We start from the raw sequence: 26029 nt of genomic DNA, 5'->3' as shown, positions 1-26029 counted from the left end.
TAAGCTGTACGTTTTACGTCCAACGGATGCATGATCTGATTAGTCGACTAACCGCAAAAATAATTGGTGAGTAGTTGACTATCAAAATAATTGTTTGTGGCAGCCCTAATTGGTTCACCATATGCACAACACAGTGAAACCATAAAAAGGGCAGGAAGGTTAGCAAACATCAAACAGAATCTTCACATGGGATGAGCTTGTGATAAAACACTGCAGCCTCCCCCCAGAACCTCGAGAGGCTGGGGGGAGGGCCTTTGAACACAGAGTTTGAAACAATGTAGAGGTGGTAAGCATAAAACATTTAACAATTCACTTTAACAATATATATATAGGTACATATTTAAGAGAAACAGGAAAAAGTTTGGAAACACCTTCTCATTTAGTGGTTTAAACTGGATCTGCTGGGATCAGTATAACCGGTTTCTGCATCACCCCGCTGCAACAGTTCGGCCCAAACCAACTCCTCGACTCTGCTTTGTGTTTTTAAGAAGACAAGGAGTCTCTGATCGATCGTTGCCACTTTATTTCCTGAATGGAAACAACGGTGTTTTATCAGTGCAAAAGCTCGCCACACACCACTCCGCACAGCACACTCTCGTATGGCTACGGCAGACTGGCAGCGATTACTGCAGCAATATTACAATTTTTAATGTACAATAAAATAACAGCAACAACAAATGATGTACCTGAATGGAAACAACGGTGTTTTATCAGTGCACAGGCTCGCCACACACCACTCCGCACAGAAACACTACAGCAGAACATCCCATTAGCATTCTGCTTTAGCACACAGTTTTACACAGTAATAAACAAATGAAAAGTACATAAACTGGTGTTGGACATGTGTCCACTAAGCACTTATTACACTTGGTGCCCATCAGCTAATCAAACATGTTTTATGTTTTATGTGTACTACTTAGCTATATCGTGTGCCGAACAATACAACTCACCTCTCGTATGGCTACGGCAGACTGGCAGCGATTACTGCAGCCAGCCTCACCTAACCAGCCACACTGAGGGGGGGGGGGCTGTTTCCCCATTACACTGACATTTGTGGCAAGTGGAATAATACCACATAAACACTGTTACATCAGCACCTCACTGTGAAACTGGCTGCTGGATTTCCTGACAGGAAGACAGCAGACAGTACGGGTCAGCAGCATCACCTCCAGCACAATAACACTGAGTACATGGGCTCCCCAATGATGTGTGCTGAGCCCCCTGCTCTTTACTCTGCTGACCCACGCCTGCACACCATCACACAGCTCCAACCGTTTCATCAAGTTTGCAGACGACACAACTGTGGTAGGTCACATCAGCAACAACGATAGGGCCTGCTACAGGAGTGAAGTTAAACATCTGGCTGAGTGGTGCAGCAACAACAACCTGTCCCTGAATGTGGAGAAGACCAAGGAGATCATCACAGAAATCAGGAGAGCTCACACCCTGCACACCCCACTAACCATCAATGGTGCTCCTGTGAGGGTAAGCAGCACCAAGTTCCTGGCTGTGCACATCTCAGAAGATCTCTCCTGGTCAAGAACACAGCATCACTGGTCAGCGAAGCCCAACAGCTACTCTACTTCCTCTGCAAACTGAGGACAACGAGAGATTCAACCCCCATTATGAGCACCTTCTACAGAGGCGCCGTGGAGAGCATCCTCACCGCTGCATCACTGTGTGGTATGACTCCTGCACTGGGCCCTGCTGGAAAAGTTACAACAGGTAGTGAAAGCAACAGAGAGGATTGTGGGTACCTCTCTTCCCTCCCTCCAGGACATCTGCTGCACCCGCCTCATCTGGAAAAGCCTCTGCATCACAGTGACTCCACCCATCTGTCCAACAGCTTCTTCAGTTTGCTGCCACCAGGAAGGCGACTGAAGAGCCTCGGGGCCAGAACCAGCAGACTGAGAGACAGCTTCATCCAATTTTTATTTTTATAAAATTGGATCGTTGCACCCCTAGTATTTATGTATATGTATTAGGGGTGCAACGATACACAAAATTCACGGTTCGGTTCGGTTCGATACTTTGGTGTCACGGTTCGATATTTTTTCGATACAAAAAAATGTTCATGCCTTTTTAATTTGTCATTTATTAAAATTATAAATATATATTTTAACTCAAGTACAGTTTTTAAATTTAATGTTGCTGAAACAACAAAATAATAGTAATAATAAAAAAATCTATCTGATGGAGAAATCACTCATCTTTGGAAAAGAGAGTTTATTACAGAGAAATGTCTCTTTCCAAAATAAAAGCTATACTATACGCTTCTTCTGGGCTATATTCTCAGCAGCATATTAAACATATCAGGTCCCCATAAGGAGAATCACGTGCTAACGGCTGTCTAAATGACTCGGGTAAAGCATGCGTGCTTGTTGTTTTTGTCTGCTTCCACTTGTCTTTGCACGAGGATGATGTCGGCGTAAATGTGCAGTCATATTCGTTGTGTTCCCACTAGTGCTGTCAGCGTTAATCTCATTAATATGACATTAACGCCATAACCAGTGATGGGAATAACGCCGTTACAAGTAACGTTTTTTTGGCCTGTCCCATTTGGTTCTTTAGCCGTCAGAATTGTTGTCTGAAGACCAACAAGGATACCCAATGGATTTACTTTGCCAAGTGGATCATCACGGCCTTGCCGTATTGGTATTTGATCGACCTTTGTTGTTATTGTTTATAATATTTTATTTTCAGTTGTTACAGATGGGACAGACATGACTAGAGGATAGGAAAGGGAGAAAGAAAGATGAAGGAAAAGAAAAACAGAAGGGAACAGGGACAGTGAGAAAGGGCACTAAAAAGAGAAAGAAGAGAAAAAAATCTCCTGGATCACCTGTTGAGAGAAAAAGAAGAGAAAACAAGCAAAAAAAACCAGAGCAACATACTAAACACAACACCATCACGTTAATCTAGCTAAGTGTAAACTGCAGTAAATACTAAATATTGAATGTTGTTGTGCAGCAAGCAGGACCGACAGCGCACAATGTGCTTTGAGGTAGCAGCCAAGAAAGGTGTAGTTTATGTCTATGAACAGTGAACACCTGTGTGCACACCTGTGTGGATCAGCGCGCTTGTATTCAAAAGGTTTCCCCATGTAATCGTCTGCAAGAGGGTGTAGAGAGCCATAGCCCCGCCCCCAGGGCATGAAGCTGGCATGGAGGAGATCCAGACATGTAGAGGCCCCAGAGTGCGAGAGCCCAAGGAGGAGCACCAGGGGGGCATCCGTGCCACCCTCCTGGGAAGAGCTGAGGAGAGCCCCAGACAAGGGGTCACCCAGTAGCCACGGAGCAGAAACCAGAGGGGGCTGCACTGGCGTGCCCGCCAGCTGTGCCAGAGTGAGCCGAGCCGCAGGCCCAGAGGCCGGAGGCCCGAGGGCCCCCTTTGCCCCGGAAGAGGCACCAGGACCCGCCAAGTAGCCACCGGGAGTGAGCTGGTACATACCAACGCACCGACCCCTGAGGGCATCAGTTACCGGCAGGGAGTAAGGTGTTACTAACGGCGTTACTTTTTTCAGTAACGAGTAATCTAACTAATTACTATTCCTGTCGTTACAACGCCGTTACAGTTACTAACAAGTAAATGCGGTCCATTACTATTTTTCAACAAACAGACGGTTGAAGCTCTGTTCAGCTTACCGCATCTTATATCAGTTGAACGGATTAGCTGACTACGTAAGTAATCTGGACGCTACAGCTGTTAAGAGATATACTCTAAAGCACTTCTTCAGTAGAGACTCAGAGAAGAGAAACACACAGAACTTCTTGCTAGCAAGGGCAGTCTCCAGAACTGGGACTCGCACTGAGAAACTGCCCCGGTCTTTATTTATACTTCAGTGGGTGCTTGTGTGTGTGTGTGTGTGTGTGTGTGTGTGTGTGTGTGTGTGTGTGTGTGTGTGTGTGTGTGTGTGTGAGACCCCATAAACGACTTCATCTAAACAAAAAGCACTTAGACTAGAACAGATATAGCTACGTTAATCCTACCGTAAAACAATAAGACAAGGTACGACCTCTCCCATACTCCTAGGATGTGGGGGTGAAGCCAGAACACCCTGGAATGTCACAGACCTCCTAGGATGAGACATTCTTTCAATATGCCACCAACTATATACTTCTAAACACAAATGATTACATGCAGTATTCTACCATATGCAAACTTACACCATTAAAAGATTATACTGACTACTAAGTACAATTTTCCTATTGACAACAGCCCACTCACATCCTGGGTCATTTCACCTGAGGAAATCACATGATAGGGTGGGGCAAGGTCTCACAACCTCGGCTGGTAGTGACCCACACCTGTTTTCACACCTTGGCTCATGTGATTAGATAGATTCATTCATTTATTTGTTCATTTCAGGCACAACAGAAATACATATATTGAACATAAAGTGCACAAAACAAAAACAAAAATTACCTGAAAAGGAGTGGGACGAAGAAAACTTATTAAATCCCACCCCTATACTCACTGATCAATAGTGGGTCAGCGACCCCCTTAGTGACTCTGCATCATTTGCTCTTAGAACTGAAGAAGCTTCTTGGATGAAACACCTTCAAGAAACTTAAAGTCCAGACCTTTTTTTACCAAGCTCCTCATATCACCATGAACCTTCAGCAGACCTACTGATCTCTAATCTAGCACATGACCTATACCAGGTTACTTCTGCAGCTTTAGTTACCATGGAGATGAGAACCGATGAGTTAAGCTGGAATGTACTCTGCTTAATACAGAGCTCAGGTGTTTGCAGGTGGCAGGAAGTCACTGAAGCATGATTTCTGCCCTCTCAGCCACACAGCATCGATTTGTAACCTTTGTTTGATTTTAACAAGTTTTCTGCATTCTCCTGATCCACACACCCTCTCACACACACAGAATAAACTGAAACAGTCAGTGACAAGTGTGAGAACATGAGTGATCAAACGTCAGTGTGAATGAGTCCTCAGAGAGCGAGAACCATCTGGAGCCTCTGTGTGTGTGAGCACTAAGGGGGCGGATCCCTTTGAGGTCCAGGTGGGAAGCTGGTTTCCCTGGGGTCCTCACAAAGGCACAAAGAACAACGTGTGTGTGTCTATAAGTCCATATGTAATGTCATGTGGTCTGCTTTGTGTGTGTGTGTGTGTGTGTGTGTGTGTGTGTGTGTGTGTGTGTGTGTGTGATAGAGAAAGAGAGAGAGAGAGAGGAGAGAGCATCTCCCACTGAGACAATCTGTCACCCATTTCCTGCTCTCCTGTGATTGGCCAGAAGAGCTGGCTGCTGGTCAATCACAGACCGTAATTAACAAGCAAGGTGTGCGTGTGTGTTTACAGTGCAACGAGGCTGAGCATGAAAGGAAAGTTGCATAACTGTTCATTATTATTACGGCACAAACACATAGTTGTTTTGATTACACGTTTGGCATAATTTTTAATCATCTAAATGAAAACAACATGTTGCTATGGAAACATGCACACAGAGAAAGGATGTGATTGTAAACTGATTATTGGATAGATTTTGTAAAGGGCATGACCCCTGTTACACCTCAGCATCTCATGTGAAAGCTGCGACTCTGAACAGAAACATAACCTAAACTAACCTCGTATTGTGGCGATACGGTCTCTCAATCACACCACCACACAGTACTGACCCACACATACAGTTCTTACACACACACTGGACTTTCTGGACTTTGGTTTTGCACAACACTGGTCACTATATTCTTCATTTCCAGTTAATACTTGTACAGCTGCTGTTATTGTGTATATATTTATTTATATTTAGATTTCTTCATACATTCTTATATAGTTCTATATTGTGTATTTTGTTGTACAGTTATTTTATTTTCAACTTTAATTTATATATTTTATCTTATTCTTCCCAGTTAAATTTACCCTTCATTCTAATTTGTGTTGTACAGTTATTTCATTTTTAACCTTAATTTATATTTTATTCCTTCCTAGTTAAATTTACCCTTTTTAATTTTTCATATTTATTTCCTATCTTATTCATAGCCTTTTCCTTTTTTGCTTTCTTTAGGTCACGAGCAGTTGTCCAAGCATTTCACTACATATCGTACTGTGTATGACTGTGTACGTGACAAATAAAAATTTGAATTTGAATTGGGTTATCTCAATTGTTCAGTTGTTCTCCTGACTGAAGTTTGGTCCGTGTACAGCGTCCTGCCATGCAATTGCATTTGTTCCTAACCCATCCAAACTTCAGTAACCCTACAAACGTCACTGCTGTTTAGTTTTCTGTCTTCATTTCATTTTAAATCCCTCACTCAGAACATGGTATTGTATATTATTTAATCTTAAAAAAATTTTTGGAGACCTCCCACATACCACTAGAGGGAGCCCACATACCACCAGTGTGGTATGAGTTTGAGAACCACTGCTACAGAGGTCTTAGAGAACATGAGCTCCTTCACCAGCTCCAGATAAAAACCTTCACCAACCAGGTGGGAATTATTTTTTTATAGGTCAAGACTATAGGATCCAAGGAGAGATCAAAGGTCAAAGACATGACCTCAGATATGCTGTGGTCGAGTCTCAGGGAGCTGTTTATGAAGAATGTTTACTAGTTGATGGATTGGCTGATTGATTTCATTCCAGCACATATTGAAGAAATATCCCATTTACACATACCTGACTGTGGGTGGGACTTCTTTGAAGCTCTTTCCTCCTTTGTTTCACTGATTAAGATAAACCTTCAGCTTTGTACCTTCATCTAGAGGAGCAGGAAAAATGTGAGCTCAGTGGGCGGGGCCTTTTCTCCATGACCTTTGAACCTGTTCTAGTTTTACTCTTTCAGACATTTTCATGATGGGGGGAGACTGAGCTCAGAATTTTATAATAAAGATGAAAACATGAAACTGTTGAACTGCTTGGTTGTTTCTGGAGTCATGGGTCAGATCTGACAGGTTGTCCTTTCTCGCTCTACTTCCTGTTTCAGAGGAAGAGTAAAGTTCACTATCAGGTGGCTGTCATCATCAACTATTTGGGCCACTGCATCTCTCTGGGAGCGCTGCTGCTTGCCTTCACGCTTTTCATGAGGCTCAGGTAATGCACCTGTTTGTCTGTGTGTACACCTGTCTGAAGACATGTCGCACGCTTGCTGTGAGGACAGCTGAAGGGTTAAGCTTCAGTTCCTGGTTCAGGTTAAAGGATCAGTTATGCGCATCCTCACAAAGAAAGGAGCACAGGTCCAGCCCCCTTGTGGACGGTGAGGGTAATGCAGGTGACTGTACCATGAAGAAGATTAAACAAACCCATGATATCCTTCCATCATCTGGACTCACCTTTACAATGGCGCTCACACAAAGCTAGTTATCAACTCACTAATCCTGCACATTCACATGGAGGGCATCTGACCAATCACAAAGGGGCATTTCGTGGGTCACATGACTCTTCTTCCACAGAAAATAATCCCTGTGAGCGCAACCTGATGTTACAACATGGTGATAAAAAAAATCTCTAAAGAACAGCGAAGTATGCAAATAAAATGCAACATTGTAGTAAAAAGGGTGAGATACGTGCCACAGAAAATTCTTAATCAATTTAATGCACGCAAACATTTGAATTCCAGGTGATAGTTTATTACTGAGCACGCTCAGTGCTGCTGTTTGTTTCCAAGGTGATGGCTGGAACCACTGAAACATTGTAGCTTCCTGTCCCACAGCCCGATGAAGGAGGCGTGGAAATCAGATCAGAGTGAATGAATATGATTGGCCGATCAGGTGTTCAGGTGTGTGTTCCATGTTTCCAGCAGAGTGGCGAGACTCAGCATCATGTCTGAATGAAGCAGAACACCACATGCACATCCTGTGACAACACCATTATCGACCATAAATCGACAGTGCGTCTTAAGTATGAATTCTGGTTGTGCTTACTGACCTCAAACCAATTTTATGTGGTACACGGCGCTCAAAAATCTGTCAAGAAATGTTTTAATATGACTTTGGTAAGCTACAAAGCCGCACCGCTTGATGGATTGTCGGAGCATCACGGCTACCATAGTCAGGAGCCTCGTGGAGTGATACGTACTGTGCTTCAACGTAATATTATGGTGTGTGTATAAGGACCTGGCACACCTGGAACACCTAGCTGTTAGGATGCTACATGCTTATGAAGTAGATTTCAGACTTAAGGCTATCAGTCACTTTTTGTTTCGCTTAATGCACCTTATGTATGAAAATAGATCCGTTCATTGATACTGCACCTTATAGTCTGAAAAATATGGAAACTGAGAACATTACCTGCTCTGGACACTTTGAGTTTTTATTGCTGCTGTTCAAGGTTTGAAGCTAGATGTGATGACTGAATTCAGACCTCAGGTCAGCAGGTACAGTGCGCTGGTCCTGTTTAAGGATAGGATATTAGAGAGAAAAAAACTGTTGTAAATTTGTTTGCTGACAACAGACAAAAACCTATAGAATAAAAATCAATATGTTTATTATTTACTGATCATCAGGGAAGCACAAAGACAGTGCACTGTAATGAGGGGTTTTCCAGGAATGATGATGCTATTTTCTGGCGATCTGATTGGTCTATAGGTGGCGATGTCATACCAATTGATCTGTAATCTGGAACCTAAGCAGGTCTAGAGAAGGTTGGAGTCACAGCACATGTTACCATGGCAGTTTTTCCCAGTAAGTAATAAACTACCTACAGAAAGCCCAGGTTAACCCTGAAGTTATCTGGATAAGCCAAAACCCAGCTTATCTGTATCTATATATCTATATCTGTAATACAGACCTCTGAAGCTGTGATCCAGTAATTAATTACTAAGTAAAACAAGATCAGAATTAATCTGTGCGAACGAAGATGTATAAATCCTGGCAATCCCTCCTGCACTTAACAGCGTACACTATGTTACTCTGTGTCGGGGGACCCGATCCTTTGGGTGGTCTAATGTTTTGGCGCAGCGTGTTTTGGGGTTTAAAAGCCACAGAGACCCAGTGTTTAGAGAAAATGTGTCTCAGCTGCTCCGATACTCCTGACACGTACGGGATCACTACAGGTTTTCGATTAGGCAGCGGTTGTCCTTCTCTCCTGGAGCTTTCTTTAGGAGCCTTCCCAGCTTTGACAAAAATCCAGCTGGGATAACCACATTTACTCAGGGCCTTCTTGATGTGCTGTCCTTCTGCTTCCCTGGCCGCTGTGTCTGTGGGGATGGTGTTCGCTCTGCGTTAGGCGATATGTAAACCGGCAATCGTCAGTCCAATAATTGTCGATGTAATGTAATAATAATGTGTATGTTTTAGTCCCCATAGGGAAATAGTTCCTCTGCATTTAACCCATTCACCCAGTGAAGCAGTGGGCAGCCACTAATGCAGCGCCCGGGGAGCAGTGTGTAGGGACGGTACCTTGCTCAGGGGTACCTCAGGGTAGCCATTCAGTGGAGTCGAACCCCCGACCTTCCGATCATGGGGCCACCACTCTACCTACTGAGCTATCCCTGCCCCATCCCTGTGGTGACTTTTTGATGGGCGGAGCAATGTAATCATACATGTTTACAACACAAGTTCAAACATGGACGAACTAATTTCCCCCAAGAAATTAGGGCTGTCAGCGTTAATGCGGTCATCACGACTAACGCGATTAAAATTTGTAACGCTCTCAACCCATCTGAAGCGCAGAATGAACAAACTTTGGACAAACTGCCTGGAATACGTTGGCAGAAACATTTCAGGGATTGTAGCTCAGTCCGGTCCTGATAGGTTAGTTGTTAATCGTCTTTGTCATAATGACGGCGCGTTAACGCTGACAGCACTAAAAGAATATTCACATTCACTAACCACTCCCTTGGTAACGATGAGCAATGAGGGATGAGGAAGTGTGATTAGTGCTGCGGTTTGGGGAAGGCCTTGAAGGGGGACTGGCGATGGCTCTCGGGCCGGGCTGAACCCCCTGTACTAACGAGAAATAAAGGGAGGCAAGGAAGAGAGGAGAGGACAGGAGAAGAGAGAAAAAAAGGGGGGGCAGGGTGGGGCATGAAAATGAGATCAGCGTTTCTTCTCTTCACATTGGAGAAGGGAGGCTTTTATAGGCTGAGGCCAGAGGGGGCGTGAAGGAGGAGTGGTCCCGCTCATGAAATTCAGATGATATCTCCACTAAAGTCGCTTATTTTGGATGAAAGAGGTAAACCTAAGGATGTAACCAAAGCAGTGTGCCACTTGTGCAGACGTATAGTGCGAGCAAAGTTCTCAAAGGCGGCTAACTGGCATGAGCATGTACGTGTTCACCATCCGGCTGAGTATCAGCAGCTTCTGCAGCTCTGTCAACAAGCGTTTGGGCGCTCTCTGAGGAGGGGGCTGTTACAACAGCGCTATCATTGTTTTTTCTGTTGACTGGATCTATTATCGCCATCATTCTTAGCAAACGTACTCATGGGCAAATAAACAAATGAATCGCTGATGGGCTCAGCCTTTTGACGATAGTTGATATAGTCATCCTATCGCCCAACCCTACTCTGCATTGTAGCGTCCTGGTGACACCCAGTTTGTGCTCCAGTAGATGATTATTAATAACAAAGTGATTCTGTTCCCATTCAGACCGCGCAATATCACCCAACAGTTTTTCATCACGTTCGTTTCATCTCCCCGTCATATGCTACTACTCTCTTTTATTCATTGGCACAATACTATGCCACTTTTAGAATCACCTGCACTGATAGCTAAGCTGTTTATTTTTCAGGATATAGTTATATTGTTACTTCATTAGAGTTATTTAATATTATATTTGCACTACCCTACAGTATATTACTGTATACTAGTATTGTATATATTGTATATCTTATTCCTCCGTTCCTCTGTCTCTCTTGCTGCATTGAGCATGTGTATGACATAAAAATTTCCCTCGGGATAAAGAAAGTTCTTCTTATATTATGATGAGAGTCAAACCTTAAATACTGATCTGTATGTGTCGGTTTACGGTACACATCAGCTTTTAGATGTCCCCCATTACTGATGGAGATCTCACAGTCTAAGAAGGCTAACCTGCCACTTTGATGTGTCGGTCCACTGAGTGAATGTGATCCGTGAAATGTGAAACGTCCTGAGATTTGATTTTCACCCAGGTGTCATCCATATACCTGAACCAATGACTTGTTCCAGAGTAGGATAGCAAAGCCCTCTTTTCCACTTCTTCCATGTACTAGTTGGCCACTCTTGATAGTCCAGGGTCTATCGAGCAGTTTCAGTAGAATGAGCTTGTGAAATGAATGGACCCCACGCAGCCTCAGGTGACAGTTTTGTCATGTTTTGTTTGCACAACACGTCCTTTCTTTTTCCTTAGGTTGGGAAGTTGGCTTTTCAGCTGCTTCTCCACTCCACACTCAGCTCCTCTCTCGAGCCCCAGCATCACTGAAATAGTCTGATTACTGAGTGGCAGCAGCTGTCCTGCCAGCCACCCTGGCACTGCCCCTCCACTGCATCGGAGCCAGATACCACAGCCCTGCCACAGAGCTCTGCAAAAGCCAGGCTGGAAGATAGAGGCACATTATAAGACAGTTGTAAATAACTAGTTTCCTCCACCTGTGTTTGGTGTGCAGCACACCTGCACCGTCGTGTATGCTCCCAGCGTCATGTAGCTTTGACATGATTCAGGTCCTCGCAGACGGGAGAGTTTTTCAACGTTAGAAATGACACCCTCAGGATGTGATTGATGTTCAGACCCTGATCTTCAGCCTGACCTATTAAACTGAACCATTTCAGCCGTTTTCCTTCTCAGCCTCTGATTGGCAAGCTCAGTTTACCTGATGGTCTTTCAGACTTCAGTTTGAACCCCCTGTGGCGAACCTGAACAATGAGCCGAAGCTTGCTGTTCTCGGCCATCGCCCTTCCTCCACTATGTCTACACTTCACGTTGGTGCTTCAGACCCTTCTTCGTCTTCTCTTCTGCATCACACAGGTTGGTTTTGTTTTCATGGGTCCACCGTTCCAGAGCTTGCTGCCTGGTCTACTTTGTCAAGTCTGATTTTTCTGTTCCTGAGCCTGATTGATGCTTTGAAGCTTCTGGATTTTCTCTGTGATTCTTAACTTGGTGAACAGCTGGGAAACACGGCATCTTCCTCCAGGAGAGTCTTCCTCACTTGACTGAATGTTGTCCTTGACAAACTGCTCAGCATTCTCGCTGATATGCTCGTTTCTTCAGCCCAATGATGACCTCCTTCACACAGCTCCTCTCCTCTTTGAAGCCGGTCACGATTTCTGATGAACGAAATGCTAATTTAACACTTGACTCTAAATTAGTCCTGAGAGTAATGAGAAAGCAGGCTGACTTGGACTCGCAAGTGCTTATTGGCTGATAGTTCTTTATTTATCAAAATGATGCGAATGAAAACAAGCTTTAAAACAAACTGAAAGCTCTCCAATTAAAACATGAGAGGGTGATGCAGGGATGGTGATTGCTGTTAAATATTCTGTCATAATGTTTAAATAAAACAAATTGAAGCCTGTTAAAATGTAATGTACTAAAACCACCAGAAGGTGGCAGCAATGATCTGAAAGGTGTTTCCTGATGCTGCTCTGAAAAAGTCTGATGTTGTGAGATTAGCTGCTCACAAACAGGACAAATGCACAAACACAAAGGTGACCAAAAAGGCGAACATGATGAAATCCAGTTTAAACGACTGAGCGCAGCAGGAACAAGCTGCGGAAAGTTCAGTCCTGAAAAGCTCACCTGACTGTATAGTGTGGAGGTGTTTAAGGAGGAGGCAATCAGTTCAAGTCTGTGTGTTTCAGGAGCATTCGCTGTTTGAGGAACATCATCCACTGGAACCTGATCTCCGCCTTCATCCTGAGGAACGCCACCTGGTTCATCGTCCAGCTAACAATGAATCCCGCTGTTACCGAGAGAAACCAGGTGCTCACGCACTCACACGCACAGACACATACTGACAAACACACTGATGCTGACCGTGACGCTGACTCTGGCCTCTGCAGGTGTGGTGCAGGCTGGTGACGGCAGGTTATAACTACTTCCATGTGACCAACTTCTTCTGGATGTTTGGTGAAGGCTGTTACCTCCACACTGCCGTCGTTCTCACCTACTCAACCGATAAACTCAGGAAGTGGATGTTCATCTGCATCGGGTGGGGTCAGTCCATCTGTCCCCCTTTCTGTCTGTCTACCTGTCCTCCTGTCCCTCTCTCTGCTCACCCGTCTCCCTCTCTGTCTGTCTGCAGGTATTCCATTCCCCATCATCGTGGCGTGGGCTTTTGGGAAGCTGTACTACGACAATGAGAAGTAGGTCATGTGACCAGATAAGACTTCTGCTAAATATAATGTGTTGCAATATTGAACGTGAGGAGTCATGTGACTGTGTTTTGATTGACAGGTGCTGGTTTGGAAAGAGGGCGGGAGTTTATACAGACTACATTTACCAAGGCCCCATGATCCTGGTCCTGCTGGTAGGAGCACAGCCAGTCCACCTTAAAAACACTACAGTCCTCCTTAAACACAGCCAGTCCATCTTAAATTCTGTCAGAGACTGATGCTGATGTTTTGGAGATTCCTTTGACCAGCAAGTGGTGCCGAAGCCTCCATCAGACAGTAGAAACCAGTAAAATCCCATAAAGTCTATAAATATCAGATTTGTTACAGACAGCTGAGAGGATGATTTATCGAGAGAGGAAGAGGAGTGAGATGGTCTGGTTTAACGTGAGAAGACACGTCAGCTGACAAGCTGTCATGTGATGTGGTCTCTGAAACCTGCTAACCTGATCAGACTCAGAGATGTACACACACTGTGAAGTCACATGTGTGTGAGAAACACCTGCACAGGTAACTTGGCTCATAGTCCAGCTGTGTATAAACCTGGAAGTCTTCTTCTCCTCAGATTAACTTCGTCTTCCTGTTCAACATCGTCCGGATCCTGATGACCAAACTCAGGGCATCAACAACCTCAGAAACCATTCAATACAGGTAGAAACACACCTGTAAATAGGAAGAGCGTGACAGCTGAGCTGGGTTTGTGATTGATTGATCAGAAATAAGTCATTGGTTTGGTCTTACAGACAGATGAGAGCAGGTGTGATGTACAGGTGATAGTTAGCTGTCGCCTCACCTTTGCATGTCTCTTTGGAGGTCATCAAACACTCACACTGGCCGTGTCTTTACGGTCTGTCTTCACTGATGTTTATGCAGCTCCTCACATAAACCAGCTTATTTTCCCCTCTTGCTGCATGAGCCTGTTTGCTGAAGGTAAAGAATGCCTGTGTGGGTTAATGTGCTTCTCTGGTGCTGCAGGAAGGCGGTGAAGGCGACGCTGGTGCTGCTGCCTCTGTTAGGAATCACCTACATGCTTTTCTTTGTGAACCCCGGAGGAGAGGACGAGGTCGCTCGGATCGTCTTCATCTACTTCAACTCCATCCTTGAGTCCTTCCAGGTTCAGACTGCCACCCACACCAGAGGGAGCCTAACACAGTTTAATCGATTATCAGAGAGCCTCGGTGTGGTCACTGAGCACTAATACATGAGCTGTTGCTGTCAGACCAGGTTCAGCTTACTAAATCCAGTTTACTATGCTGGTCTCAGTCCAAGACTAAATTGGCCGAGCTTTCTTAGCTCAGTTTACACAGACTGATCTAAAAAGAATCATAAACCTTTAGCTTAGCTATTAGCCAGAACGTTGATGGACACATCCTTTGATGATGTCACTTCTAGGCTGGACTCTTGTAGCTCCTCCGCCCATCAGTCGCTGTTGGCTAACTTGTCGACTCTCTGTGTCCCTGCAGGGCTTTTTCGTCTCTGTGTTTTACTGCTTCCTGAATAGCGAGGTTTGTCATGTTAATCAGGATTCCTCTTGGTTTCACATCATGTATGAATCGTATTTACATGACCGTTCTGATGTCTCTGTTTACCCGTTTACATATCTAGGTGCGCTCCGCGGTCAGGAAGCGTTGGATTCGTTGGCAGGACCGTCACTCCATCCGGAGCCGTGTCATACGTGCCACGTCACTGCCCACCTCACCGAGCAGAGTGTCCTTCCACAGCATCAAACAGTCCTCAAACCTCTGACAGACCTGAACTCACCCAATGGCGGTCTGAGATGTGATTCTCGTTGGCCAATCTGAGCTCTTATGATGCATGAGGACCAGACAGTTAGAGGGGGGGGGGGGGCTCTGTGTGGCCCCGCCTCTCTTCACCCTCACTAGACTCTCTGTCTCTGGACTCAACCAATCAGCTGCTTCATATGTTGCACTGAGCAGTAGGGATGGGTATTGATAAGATTTTCACGATTCCGATTCCATTTTCGATTCTGTTTAACGATTCGATTCTTTATCGATTCTTTTTAAAAAAGGAGAACACTAAGGTCAACTAGCTTAGAACTTTGTTTTATATCTTCTCTTTGAACAAGATAGAAATTTAGGAGTAACATGGCCTTACAAACCCAACAGTGAGATCTTAGATCCAGCCTACGGCTCTTCAATGGGGTGTCACAGGGTCCCCAGGAAAAAAATTGTAAATGTAAAATAATAAAATAAATATTCTTCTGTAGCAATAACAAAGTATAACATAAATTATTCTGTAGCAATTACACAAGAATATCCAGTAATGTCCCTGCCTACAATTAAACACATTCACTTACTGAAAATCATCTGCTGTGGCAAATGGGCCTTTCAAGCCTTTGACCACAAACTGAGTCTCTGCTCGGTGACATTCGTCTATCCTGGCCTGAAAGGAGACGCTACCGGTAGACTGCAGCGAGAACTGCCAGCATCTGAGCCAGACTCTGTGTGCCTCTCTCATCATGGTCACTAAATGCACAGTAATGGCAGGTTTTGTAATAAGGCAGATCACGCTAACATAATATGCACTGTTAGTTGATTATTTACCTGCCGCATTAACGGGAGAGGACGTGCAAACGTTACCGCTGCTGCTGGGTTGAGATTCACGAGTCCGGAGCGGAATTAAAAACACGACATTCATTTAAGGTCATCGTGTGTTTTGTGAGCAAATGCTTTTGCATATTCGTAGTGTTTCCTCCCTTAAATGAAATATCTACTTTGCAAATATTGCAAGTTGCCCTGTTGTCATCTGTTCTCGTAAAGTATAATCAAACTTTTGAGCGTTTAAGCTGCCGTGTTTCCTGCCAGGTAAATGACGCTCCGCAACGTGGTGACGTCATTCGGGGCAACTGGAATCAATAAGGGAATCGTTTGCAAAAATGGCAAACGATTCCAAGGAACTGAAACAGGGGGAACCGGTTCTCAACAAGAACCGGGTTTCGATACCCATCCCTACTGAGCAGCCAGACTGCATTTTATAATCGGTTTAGTGGTTTATTGATCAGTGTTTTATTTATCAGCTATTACTGTATGTATTACTGATCACCAGCTTTCTGCTCTTCACACACACGCACACTGATCATCACAGATTCAGAGGTGTGTGGTGAGAAACCTAACCCTAACTTAGACTGTCTGATAACCCTGACCCAGTACTCACTCTTTACTGCCTGGACGTCAGCTTCCTGCTCTACTTCCTCTGGTGAACATTTATTCAGATTAAATCTTCGGGCAAGTGGATTAAGGATTTGTACCATTTCCACCAGTGGCAGGAAAGTAAAGCTGGATTATCAGCAGGTTTTATTTTGCATCAGATGGAGTCTTTATAGCCACAAGAACGTCTGCTTGATGTTTGGTGTGAGTGCTCCGCCACAGAGACACTGCTGAAGACACACAGCAGCAGATCCAGGAGTGTGTGTGTGTGTGCACACGTGTGTGTACGTGTGTTTGTGCATGCAGTTTAATAAATTAACCCAAGCTTAACTTGCTGTGAAAGGGGCGGAGTTTACATCATGTGACCAATCAGAAACATGGACAGATCAGCAAACTGATCTCTGTTTATTTCCTTCATGAACAAATGGAAAAGAGGCCGTTTATACAATGATTTCCACCTGCAATCCCTGGCCAGGTAAAAATACGTGACACACACAAGTTGACACACAAGCCACCACGGCGAGTGGACTATGGAACGCCAGGACTGCCATAATGAATTAATTAAATACACCATTAAATAATTAATTAAATGTGTCAATAATTGATTAAAATTGGAATTAATTAAATAAATAGTTATGACACATGTAATTAATTAATTATTGACACATTTAATTAATTATTGACACATTTAATTAATTATTTATGTATTTCACATGTTAATTAATTATTGACACATTTAATTAATTATTGACACATTTAATTAATTATTTAATGATATATTTATTTATTTCATTTTGGCAGTCCTGACGCCTGGCTCTCATCATGAAATAATTTTATCTGTCAGCCTCACCCATCAAACTCAGGGGGCGGGGTTAACGCTGCCCATGCAGCTTCTCTAACATTTGATTGGTTGCCGTGCAAAGTAAGTCAAAACAGGTCGATCCTAGATAATCGATTGCTTGTGTAGACTTGGGGCAGCCAGGTATCCCAGAATGCAGATCAAATCACAGGCAGCAATGGTGGTGGTGTAGTTTTAAAATACCCCGTTTTTCTGTCACCAGCTACACTTTTAACAGTGTTTTAGCCGCGAATGTCGCGCCGTATGTCTGGTCAGGTTGTCAACATAGAACATGTTTGCAAAAGTGCTCAGATGTTGTCAGAGATTTCACTAGCTCTGCTAACAATTAGCATGCAGAGTGCACCGAGGGGGTTACGTTAACCGGTTTGTTTACATATTCCACTCTCCGTGTTCCACATGTTGCATTCGCAGATTCTCATTTTCACCGAACGATCGTCTCTTTCCGCCTGGTCTTGTGTCTCTGTGCTTCTGTAACATAAAGAACGAGCTGACATTTTTCTCACGAAACCAGCGATCAGCTCAACAGACCCTCAGTTTACCTGCATGCATCCTCCTCCTCACCTGTCAGCTGTTTAACACCTGCTGCTAATTCAAGAAACACGCCTACGTTACCTGGTGATAGTCACAGTTTAACTGGGCAGCCGGTGCTCGATATAAAGCAATGTCAGCGCATTTTTCTGCACAAGATAAGTAAATATAGTATTTTCCCCGAGCGCAGAGCTGCTGGAGCTTGTTTCCTTACAGAGCACTTTATAGGCGAACAGCTTCATCAGCGGCTGATGTCCAATCACCGGCACACAGCTTTGAAACCTCAGCTGAGTTTTAGCTCTCAGTGGTTAAACGCTGGACTTCATTCACTCAGGTTCTGTCTGTCGGGTCACGTTTACTTCGCTGTTTTATTTACAACTGAGCAAATCGGTTTGGCTGAGGTTAAAGTTACGTTTCATAACTGCATAGTTTCACAGACGTTTAATGGTTCACTGGCACATGTGTTAGACTGAACTATCATCTAAATATCATCTGTTTTTTAATAGTTATTCATCTGTATTCTAAGCACCAGCTGTCTGTTAGAATGTGATTTTTTTCTCTCTCTGTTGGCAGAGGTATAAAAATGCGCAGGAAAATCTGACGTGCATGGCGAACTTCACCGACGATATTTAGGGAGGAATAAACACACGTCAAACATAAATGAACCATTTGCCTGTCTCCATAATTGAGAGCATTTTCTCTTCTTATGTCAACACTCTCTCTCTCTCTCTTTTTTTTTTTGCTTTTTCGGTCATGTTATGTTTACCTGTCAAAGGCTTGTTACAAACTATGAAACACATCGTGCAGACTTCTGGATGTTAGAAGAAAACGAATACTGCTCATGAATGAGACTAAAGGCAGGAAGGTGTCCTTTAAAACTAAACATGTTAATAGGACCTCCCTATTTATATCATAGTTTATGATATAGCACGTGTATTTCAGTAATAGCCTGCTGATTTCAGTGTAGTGGTGAACAGTCGCACAGCTCACGTAGGCGTTATCTGTGATACTCCTTAACTATAATTTATCCAAGTTAACTTCAGTTAACCATTCAGACGGTTCTTTTGCAATGAAAAACATAAACACCCATGCTGCCGGGAGGTTTCCTCAGTGCCAGCTGTTAACATTATAGCTGATTATGCAGTAACCATGGTAACCACGGACTCTGAGCGGCTGGATCGACGGAGGTCAGACAACAATTTTACATGTATGATCTTAAAACAGGACACAGCCACTATACGTGCTGGCCTCATATCAAATGTGAAGGCAGACTGAGTTTGACGTTTTTTATATCTAATCTTCCTTTTCAAACATTTAAACAGCAGCGAGTCTGCAGCTGAGGGAACACAAACTCAGGTTTGCTCGTTTCTTGGATTCATTTGGTGATTTATTAAATGTATAACTGTTATTCTAATCTGTTGCTGAGTCTCTTACACTTTTCTTTATGCTGTATATTTTCACGTCTCTGGAATAGTTGGCAGTTAGATAGTCAGGTGGGAAACTTTGTGTTAACTCATGGAGCTGAGGATATCGTGGATATGCTGACCTCGCTGCGTGGTGTACAGAGCGAGGTCAGTATGATTAATATTCACAATAAAAATATTAGCCGAACATCATGAAGTCTGTATGTGGTTCATAGTGTCGAACAACCTTTGTACAGTTAAAGCCAGCAGTTACTACATGACGGAAACACCAACGTTATCTCTTTTATGTGTTTATACACAGGTCACGCTGATTACTGAACAAAAACCCAAAGATCAGATGTTAAACAGATTTATTTGCTCTCCCTCCTCCTTAAACATGTTTTTAATGTTAGTTATAATTCAGACTGAAACCCGTAGGACACATAAGAACATCAGGAAATAAAACACCGATAAATATAACCTCAGTAAAAGAAGTCAGCGGGGGTTACTACAGCTGTGTACCGGGGCCTGCGCTTTGTCGGTGGGATTGCTTGCGAGGCGAGCGGGTCTATCCCACGCTTTGCCGTGAGACTGGGCAGACATCTCCGAAATCATCGAAACACTTTTGCAAAGAGGCTGTATCTTGACAAACCGACCAGACACATGAAGATTAAACCACTACATTCTCGGCTAAAAAAATATTAAAACGGTATTTGGTGACACACAAACAGGGTTTTTCAAAGCTCAGTTCTGTTAGCTTCCACATGCCGGTTGTTGTGTGCTAGAAACAATGGCCACCAGGCCTAAGCAATGGTTTTGACTCGATCAGCGTTAACCCCGCCCCCTGAGTTTGATGGGTGAGGCTGACAGATAAAATTATTTCATGATGAGAGCCAGGCGCCAGGACTGCCAAAATGAAATAAATAAATATATCATTAAATGATTAATTAAATGTGTCAATAATTAATTAAATGTGTCAATAATTAATTAAATGTGTCAATAATTTAATTACATGTGTCATAACTATTTATTTAATTAATTAATTCCAATTTTAATTAATTATTGCCACATTTAATTAATTATTTAATGGTGTATTTAATTAATTCATTATGGCAGTCCTGGCGTTCCATAGTCCACTCGCCGTGGTAGCTTGTGTGTCAACTTGTGTGTGTCACGTATTTTTACCTGGCCAGGGATTGCAGGTGGAAATCATTGTATAAACGGCCTCTTTTCCATTTGTTCATGAATATATATAAATATATAAATATAAATATAAATACAGGCCATTTACCATTTATTTAAGTAAAATTTCAAATCTACAGTAACAAAAATCATGCAGCCATTTTCTTCTGCTTGTCTGAAGTCGGGTTTGGGGGCAGCAGCAGGAAAGCCCCTGCCCCTTTCACCTCATCCTCCAGGAAAACAGAGACATTCCCTGGCCAGCCGATCAATCTGATCTCTCCAGCATATCCCGGGCCTCCTCACCCTAGGACATGCCTGGCTGAAACACCTTACCCCGGAGGCGACAGCGTTAGCCATCTCCTTTCGATGTGGAGGAGTTCCCCTCCTGAATGGCTGAAGTCCTCACCCTAACCCTAAGGGAGAGCCCATCCACCTTCTGGAGAAAACTCATTTCTGCTGCTTCAATCTGCATCTCGTTTTACAGTGTTCACAAAATGATATGTGCGAGATTAACAGATTTATGGCGTTTCTCAACAACAAAGTGCATTTGGTGCCAGATGGCTGCTTAGGACACTCTAACTGGGCATGAATTAAAAATATAATTCCATTAAAGCAGTAGTCCCCAACCACCGGGCCACTGACCAGTACTGGTCCGTGAGAGCTGAGACTCTGGTTGAAATTTATGGTTTTCAGGGTTTTTATTGTTAGCTCGGTTTTCCTGGGTCTTTTCCTGTGTTGTAGTTATACGTCTTATTTTGAAAGAAATATTTACACGTTACCATAGCGACCAGAGAGCATTAAGGGGCAGAGAGGAGGATGTTACTCTCAATGCTGTTGATGCATTTCAGGAGGATGCTAATAAAGTTACACAATTACAGAGTGATTTTGCATTTATTATTATATTTACAAAATCCCTCAGTTTTTGTCTCTGTCGTATTGTTTTATTTGTTGTATTTATCCGCCACACCGTGAAAATATTGTCTGACATCAAACCGGTCTGTGGAGCAAAAAGCTTTGGGGACCGCTGGATTAAAGCACTAGTAAGTCTGTTACTGACAACAATGATGAAGGGGAGGGAGAGCATGGTCCCCTGAGGGGCCACTGTGCTGCCTCACACATACGGTACAGAAGCCTCACATACTGTGGTTGAGGTGGTAGATCGTCTATGCAGTCAGGTGACTGAAAATCAATATGATATCAGCATTAGGGAGCGTTGCATTCTTCAAGTAAAGCCCTGGCTCATCTCTTCGCTTTCATTAAATAAATTTAGAGTTCTGATTAGACGTTGACAGGTGTGTCATCCAGGTCATGGCAGCTATCCTGTGGACTATCCTGTGCTGGTAGATGTTCTGCAGAGAGGCCACTGGACTCCTAACGATCTTTTTGGCAGCCTTCACCACTTTCCAGGCATTTGCAGTCCATAGGATTGGTGTTGCCGTATCACGATGCAGAAGGTCAGGATGCTCTCAGCTGCTGCAGCTGTAGAAGTTTCTACATATGAAACTCATCGTCCTCAGGAATCACAGCCACTGCTGAGCCCTCCTAACCAGTTCTGTGGGGTTAAATGTCCCACTGAGGCCCTCACTGATGTAGACACTGTTGGGATTTGTTTTTATCTTTAAGACTAATATCTCACAATTAGAATCACATATTTGTCTTTTACTACACACACTGTATTGTAGAAGAGTTTTGGATTCACTCTGATAAAACAGACCATGTTTCCTCGTCATCTCCACACAGGAATGTGGCCTCGGGCGTAAATCAGGTGCTGCTGGAATGCACTCCACAGCTCTTCTTTAACTCTACAGGCCTGGCCGGAGGACCAGAGATGGTTGTCATGGTAATGGGAGCATCGCCATAGGAAGGGTCATATCCAAATAAGGAGATGCCAAGAAAGCTGCAGAAGAAGAAACGTGAACTGGATCTCAGCCAGATAAGCCAATGACCTTAGTATCCTGTTATTACACATAATGAAAAGTGCTGCTGCCTGTGCGCGATGCATCCTATCACTGCAGTGTCATCTGCAAACTTTAGAATAGAATAGAATTCAATACAATAATACATACAGAGAAAAACCCAACAATCATATGACCCCCTATGAGCAAGCACTTTGGCGACAGTGGGAAGGAAAAACTCCCTTTTAACAGGAAGAAACCTCCAGCAGAACCAGGCTCAGGGAGGGGCGGGGCCATCTGCTGTGATTGGTTGGGGTGAGAGAAGGAAGACAGGATAAAGACATGCTGTGGAAGAGAGACAGAGGTTAATAACAGATATGATTCAATGCAGAGAGGTCTATTAATACATAGTGAGTGAGAAAGGTGACTGGAAAGGAAAAACTCAATGCATCATGGGAATCCACGGCAGCCTACGTCTATTGCAGCATAACTAAGGGAGGATTCAGGGTCACCTGGTCCAGCACTAACTATATGCTTTAGCAAAAAGGAAAGTTTGAAGCCTAATCTTGAAAGTAGAGATAGTGTCTGTCTCCTGAATCCAAACTGGAAGCTGGTTCCACAGAAGAGGGGCCTGAATGACTCATCGACTATCGCCCTGTAGCCCTCACCTCAGTAGTGATGAAGTGCTTTGAACGCCTGGTCAGAGACTTCATCATTTCTTCACTACCAGACACACTGGACCCACTACAGTTCGCTTACCGTCCAAATCGTTCCACAGACGATGCCATCTCTCATCTCCTCCACACATCACTCACTCACTTGGACACTAGAAGGGGGAATTATGTTAAAATGCTCTTCATAGACTACAGCTCTGCATTTAACACCATAATTCCCTCCACACTCACCACCAAGCTGGAGCATCTGGGACTCAGCTCATCTATGTGTCAGTGGATCTCCAACTTCCTAACTGGCAGACCACAGGCAGTAAGGATGGGCGGACATGTCTCAGCCTCCACCACTCTCAGCACTGGAGCCCCCCAGGGGTGTGTTCTGAGCCCCCTGCTGTACTCTTTGTACACATATGACTGTGTGGCCACTACCAGCTCCACCACCATCATCAAGTTTGCTGACGACACCGTCGTGGTGGGCCTGATCTCTGATAACAACGAGACGGCCTACCTGAAGGAGATTAGGAATCTGGAGAACTGGTGCCAGAGGAACAACCTCCTTCTAAACGTCAGTAAGACAAAGGAGCTGATAGTGGACTTCAGCACTAAGCAGGAGAGGAACTACCAGACCCCTGTCATCAACGAGTGCCCAGTGGAGAGAGTGGACAGCTTCAAATACCTCGGAGTTCACATCACGCAGGACCTGTCATGGTCCTGTCACATCAACACCGTGGTGAAAAAGGCCCGTCGGCGTCTCTACCACCTCAGACGCTTGAGAGACTTCCAACTGCCCTCCAAGGTGCTCAGGAACTTTTACTCGTGCACCATAGAGAGCATCCTGACGGGAAACACCTTAACCTGGTTCGGGAACAGCACCATGCAGGACAGACGAGCTCTACAGAGGGTTGTGCGGTCAGCTGAGCGCACCATCCGCTCCGAGCTCCCTGACCTGCACTCAATCTACAGCAGGCGGTGCTGGACCAAGGCCAGGAAGATCGTGAAGGACCTCAGCCATCCCAACAACAGACTGTTCTCTCTGTTGAGGTCAGGAAAGCGATTCCGCTCCCTGAAGACCAACACAGAGAGACTGAGGAGGAGCTTCTTCCCGCAGGCGATACGGTCTCTCAATCACACCACCACACAGTACTGACCCACACATACAGTTCTTACACACACACACTGGACTTTCTGGACTTTGTTTTTGCACACATTGTTTTTTTGCACAACACTGGTCACTATATTCTTCATTTCCGGTTAATACTTGTACAGCTGCTGTTATTGTGTATATATTTATTTATATTTAGATTTCTTCATACATTCTTATATAGTTCTATATTGTGTATTGTGTATTTTGTTGTACAGTTATTTTATTTTCAACTTTAATTTATATATTTTATCTTATTCTTTCCCAGTTAAATTTACCCTTCATTCTAATTTGTGTTGTACAGTTATTTCCTTTTTAACCTTAATTTATATTTTATTCCTTCCTAGTAAAATTTACCCTTTTTAATTTTTCATATTTATTTCCCTTTTTAATTTTTCATATTTAGTTCCTTTTTTAATTTTTCATATTTAGTTCCTATCTTATTCATAGCCTTTTCCTTTTTTGTTTTCTTTAGGTCACGAGCAGTTGTCCAAGCATTTCACTGCATATCGTACTGTGTATGATTGTGTACGTGACAAATAAAATTTGAATTTGAATTTGAAAACTGAAGGCTCTGCCTCCCATTCTACTTTTAAATACTCTAGGAACAAACAGTAGGCCTGCAGAGCGAGAGCGAAGTGCTCTAATAGGGTGATATGGTACTACAAGGTCATTAAGATAAGATGGGGCCTGATTATTTAAGACCTTGTATGTGAGGAGCAGGATTTTGAATTCTGGATTTAACAGGAAGCCAAAACAGGAGAAATCTGCTCTCTCTTTCTAGTCCCTGTCAGGACTCTTGCTGCAGCATTTTGGATTAACTGAAGGCTTTTCAGGGAGTTTTTAGGACTTCCTGATAACTTCCTGATAATAATGAATTACAGTCGTCCAGCCTGGAAGTAATACATGTATGAACTAGTTTGAACAGCTCTCTATTGTCATTGTACATGTACAATGAAATTGTGGGTGCTCCACACCAGCTGTGCCAGAATAAAATATAAATAGTAGGCAGCAGGGATAAATAACAAACAGGAGACATATGTCCAATCAAGAGGCACAAATACAAATCAAAAGGCACACATTATCGATAAGTTGCAGAGTGCTTGGAGGAAATGCAAAGACATAAAGAGTGGTCTGAGTGATGAGGGTCACTCAGACCATGGCTCAGATTGGTGGGTGGGGTGTGGGGATACAGTGTTTGCTAACAGTCTGAATGGCCCAGGGGAAGAAGCTGTTGCTGAGTCTGGAGGTGTGGGACCTGATTGGCCTGAGGTGCCGACCAGAGGGCAGCAGGTCAAACAGGTGGTGGGAGTTTACCTGAGACAGGAAGATCTGGTGATGGCCTCCAGGAGTGTCAGAGGGCAGCCAGTGTTAATTATCCTCTGCGCAGACTTCCTGTTCTCAGTCGTGGCCCCTCAGTTATTCCTCCTCAGCACACTGTTAAATATCCCAATTCTTTGATCTTTGGGCTGAAGGAAGAACAACACTGTGTATAAATGCTCAATCAACAATCTCTTTATTCCATACAACACTATGAGCATTAAAAAACGTCCAGACAGGAGAAGTGGACAGGAAGGTGTCCGCCAGATCTCCAAGTGTCTGACTGTTTCTGACATTCTTATAGCTTCAGCCGCCCTCCAAAGTCATAAAACCTAAACATCCACATTCTTTCGTGCTTTCATTATGACCTTGGCCTCCTGTGCCGTATGTTCTGTTCTTTCTAATCAGACAAATATGGCCATGCTTCTCTGAAAACAACATTTCTTATAAATCAGCAGTATAATGCATCATAACACAATGTCATTCATTCGCTAGCAGTCTAATGTAATACAAATCAGTCTAATAAATCTAATAATTATCACCTTCTTCTAAGTCAGGAGTATAATGCAAACTAAAACTACATAATGATTTCACAATCTTTA

The 26029-nt window shown here is 43.7% G+C and overlaps 1 protein-coding gene across 2 annotated transcripts in view; it reads left to right on the top strand.

Moving 5' to 3' along the window:
• crhr1 (corticotropin releasing hormone receptor 1) overlaps nt 1-16956 on the top strand; it is a 36106-nt gene extending 19150 nt beyond the window's left edge. The window contains exons 6-14 of one of the 2 annotated variants that reach the window (XM_080905505.1): nt 6940-7046; nt 12731-12851; nt 12932-13085; nt 13174-13234; nt 13326-13398; nt 13827-13912; nt 14237-14375; nt 14725-14766; nt 14867-16956. In XM_080905505.1, the coding sequence (XP_080761631.1) occupies nt 6940-7046; nt 12731-12851; nt 12932-13085; nt 13174-13234; nt 13326-13398; nt 13827-13912; nt 14237-14375; nt 14725-14766; nt 14867-15007 (924 nt within the window). In that variant the 3' untranslated portion in view covers nt 15008-16956. The remainder of the gene's footprint in view (nt 1-6939; nt 7047-12730; nt 12852-12931; nt 13086-13173; nt 13235-13325; nt 13399-13826; nt 13913-14236; nt 14376-14724; nt 14767-14866) is intronic. The other variant, XM_080905506.1, reaches the window with a different exon arrangement.
• Nucleotides 16957-26029: the final 9073 nt, after the last annotated feature.

The sequence above is a fragment of the Rhamphochromis sp. 'chilingali' genome (genome assembly GCF_963969265.1).
Source record: "Rhamphochromis sp. 'chilingali' genome assembly, chromosome: 15".
NCBI lineage: Eukaryota > Metazoa > Chordata > Actinopteri > Cichliformes > Cichlidae > Rhamphochromis > Rhamphochromis sp. 'chilingali'.
Note: the sequence above shows the minus strand (reverse complement) of the source record. Positions and strands in the feature narration are given on the sequence as shown.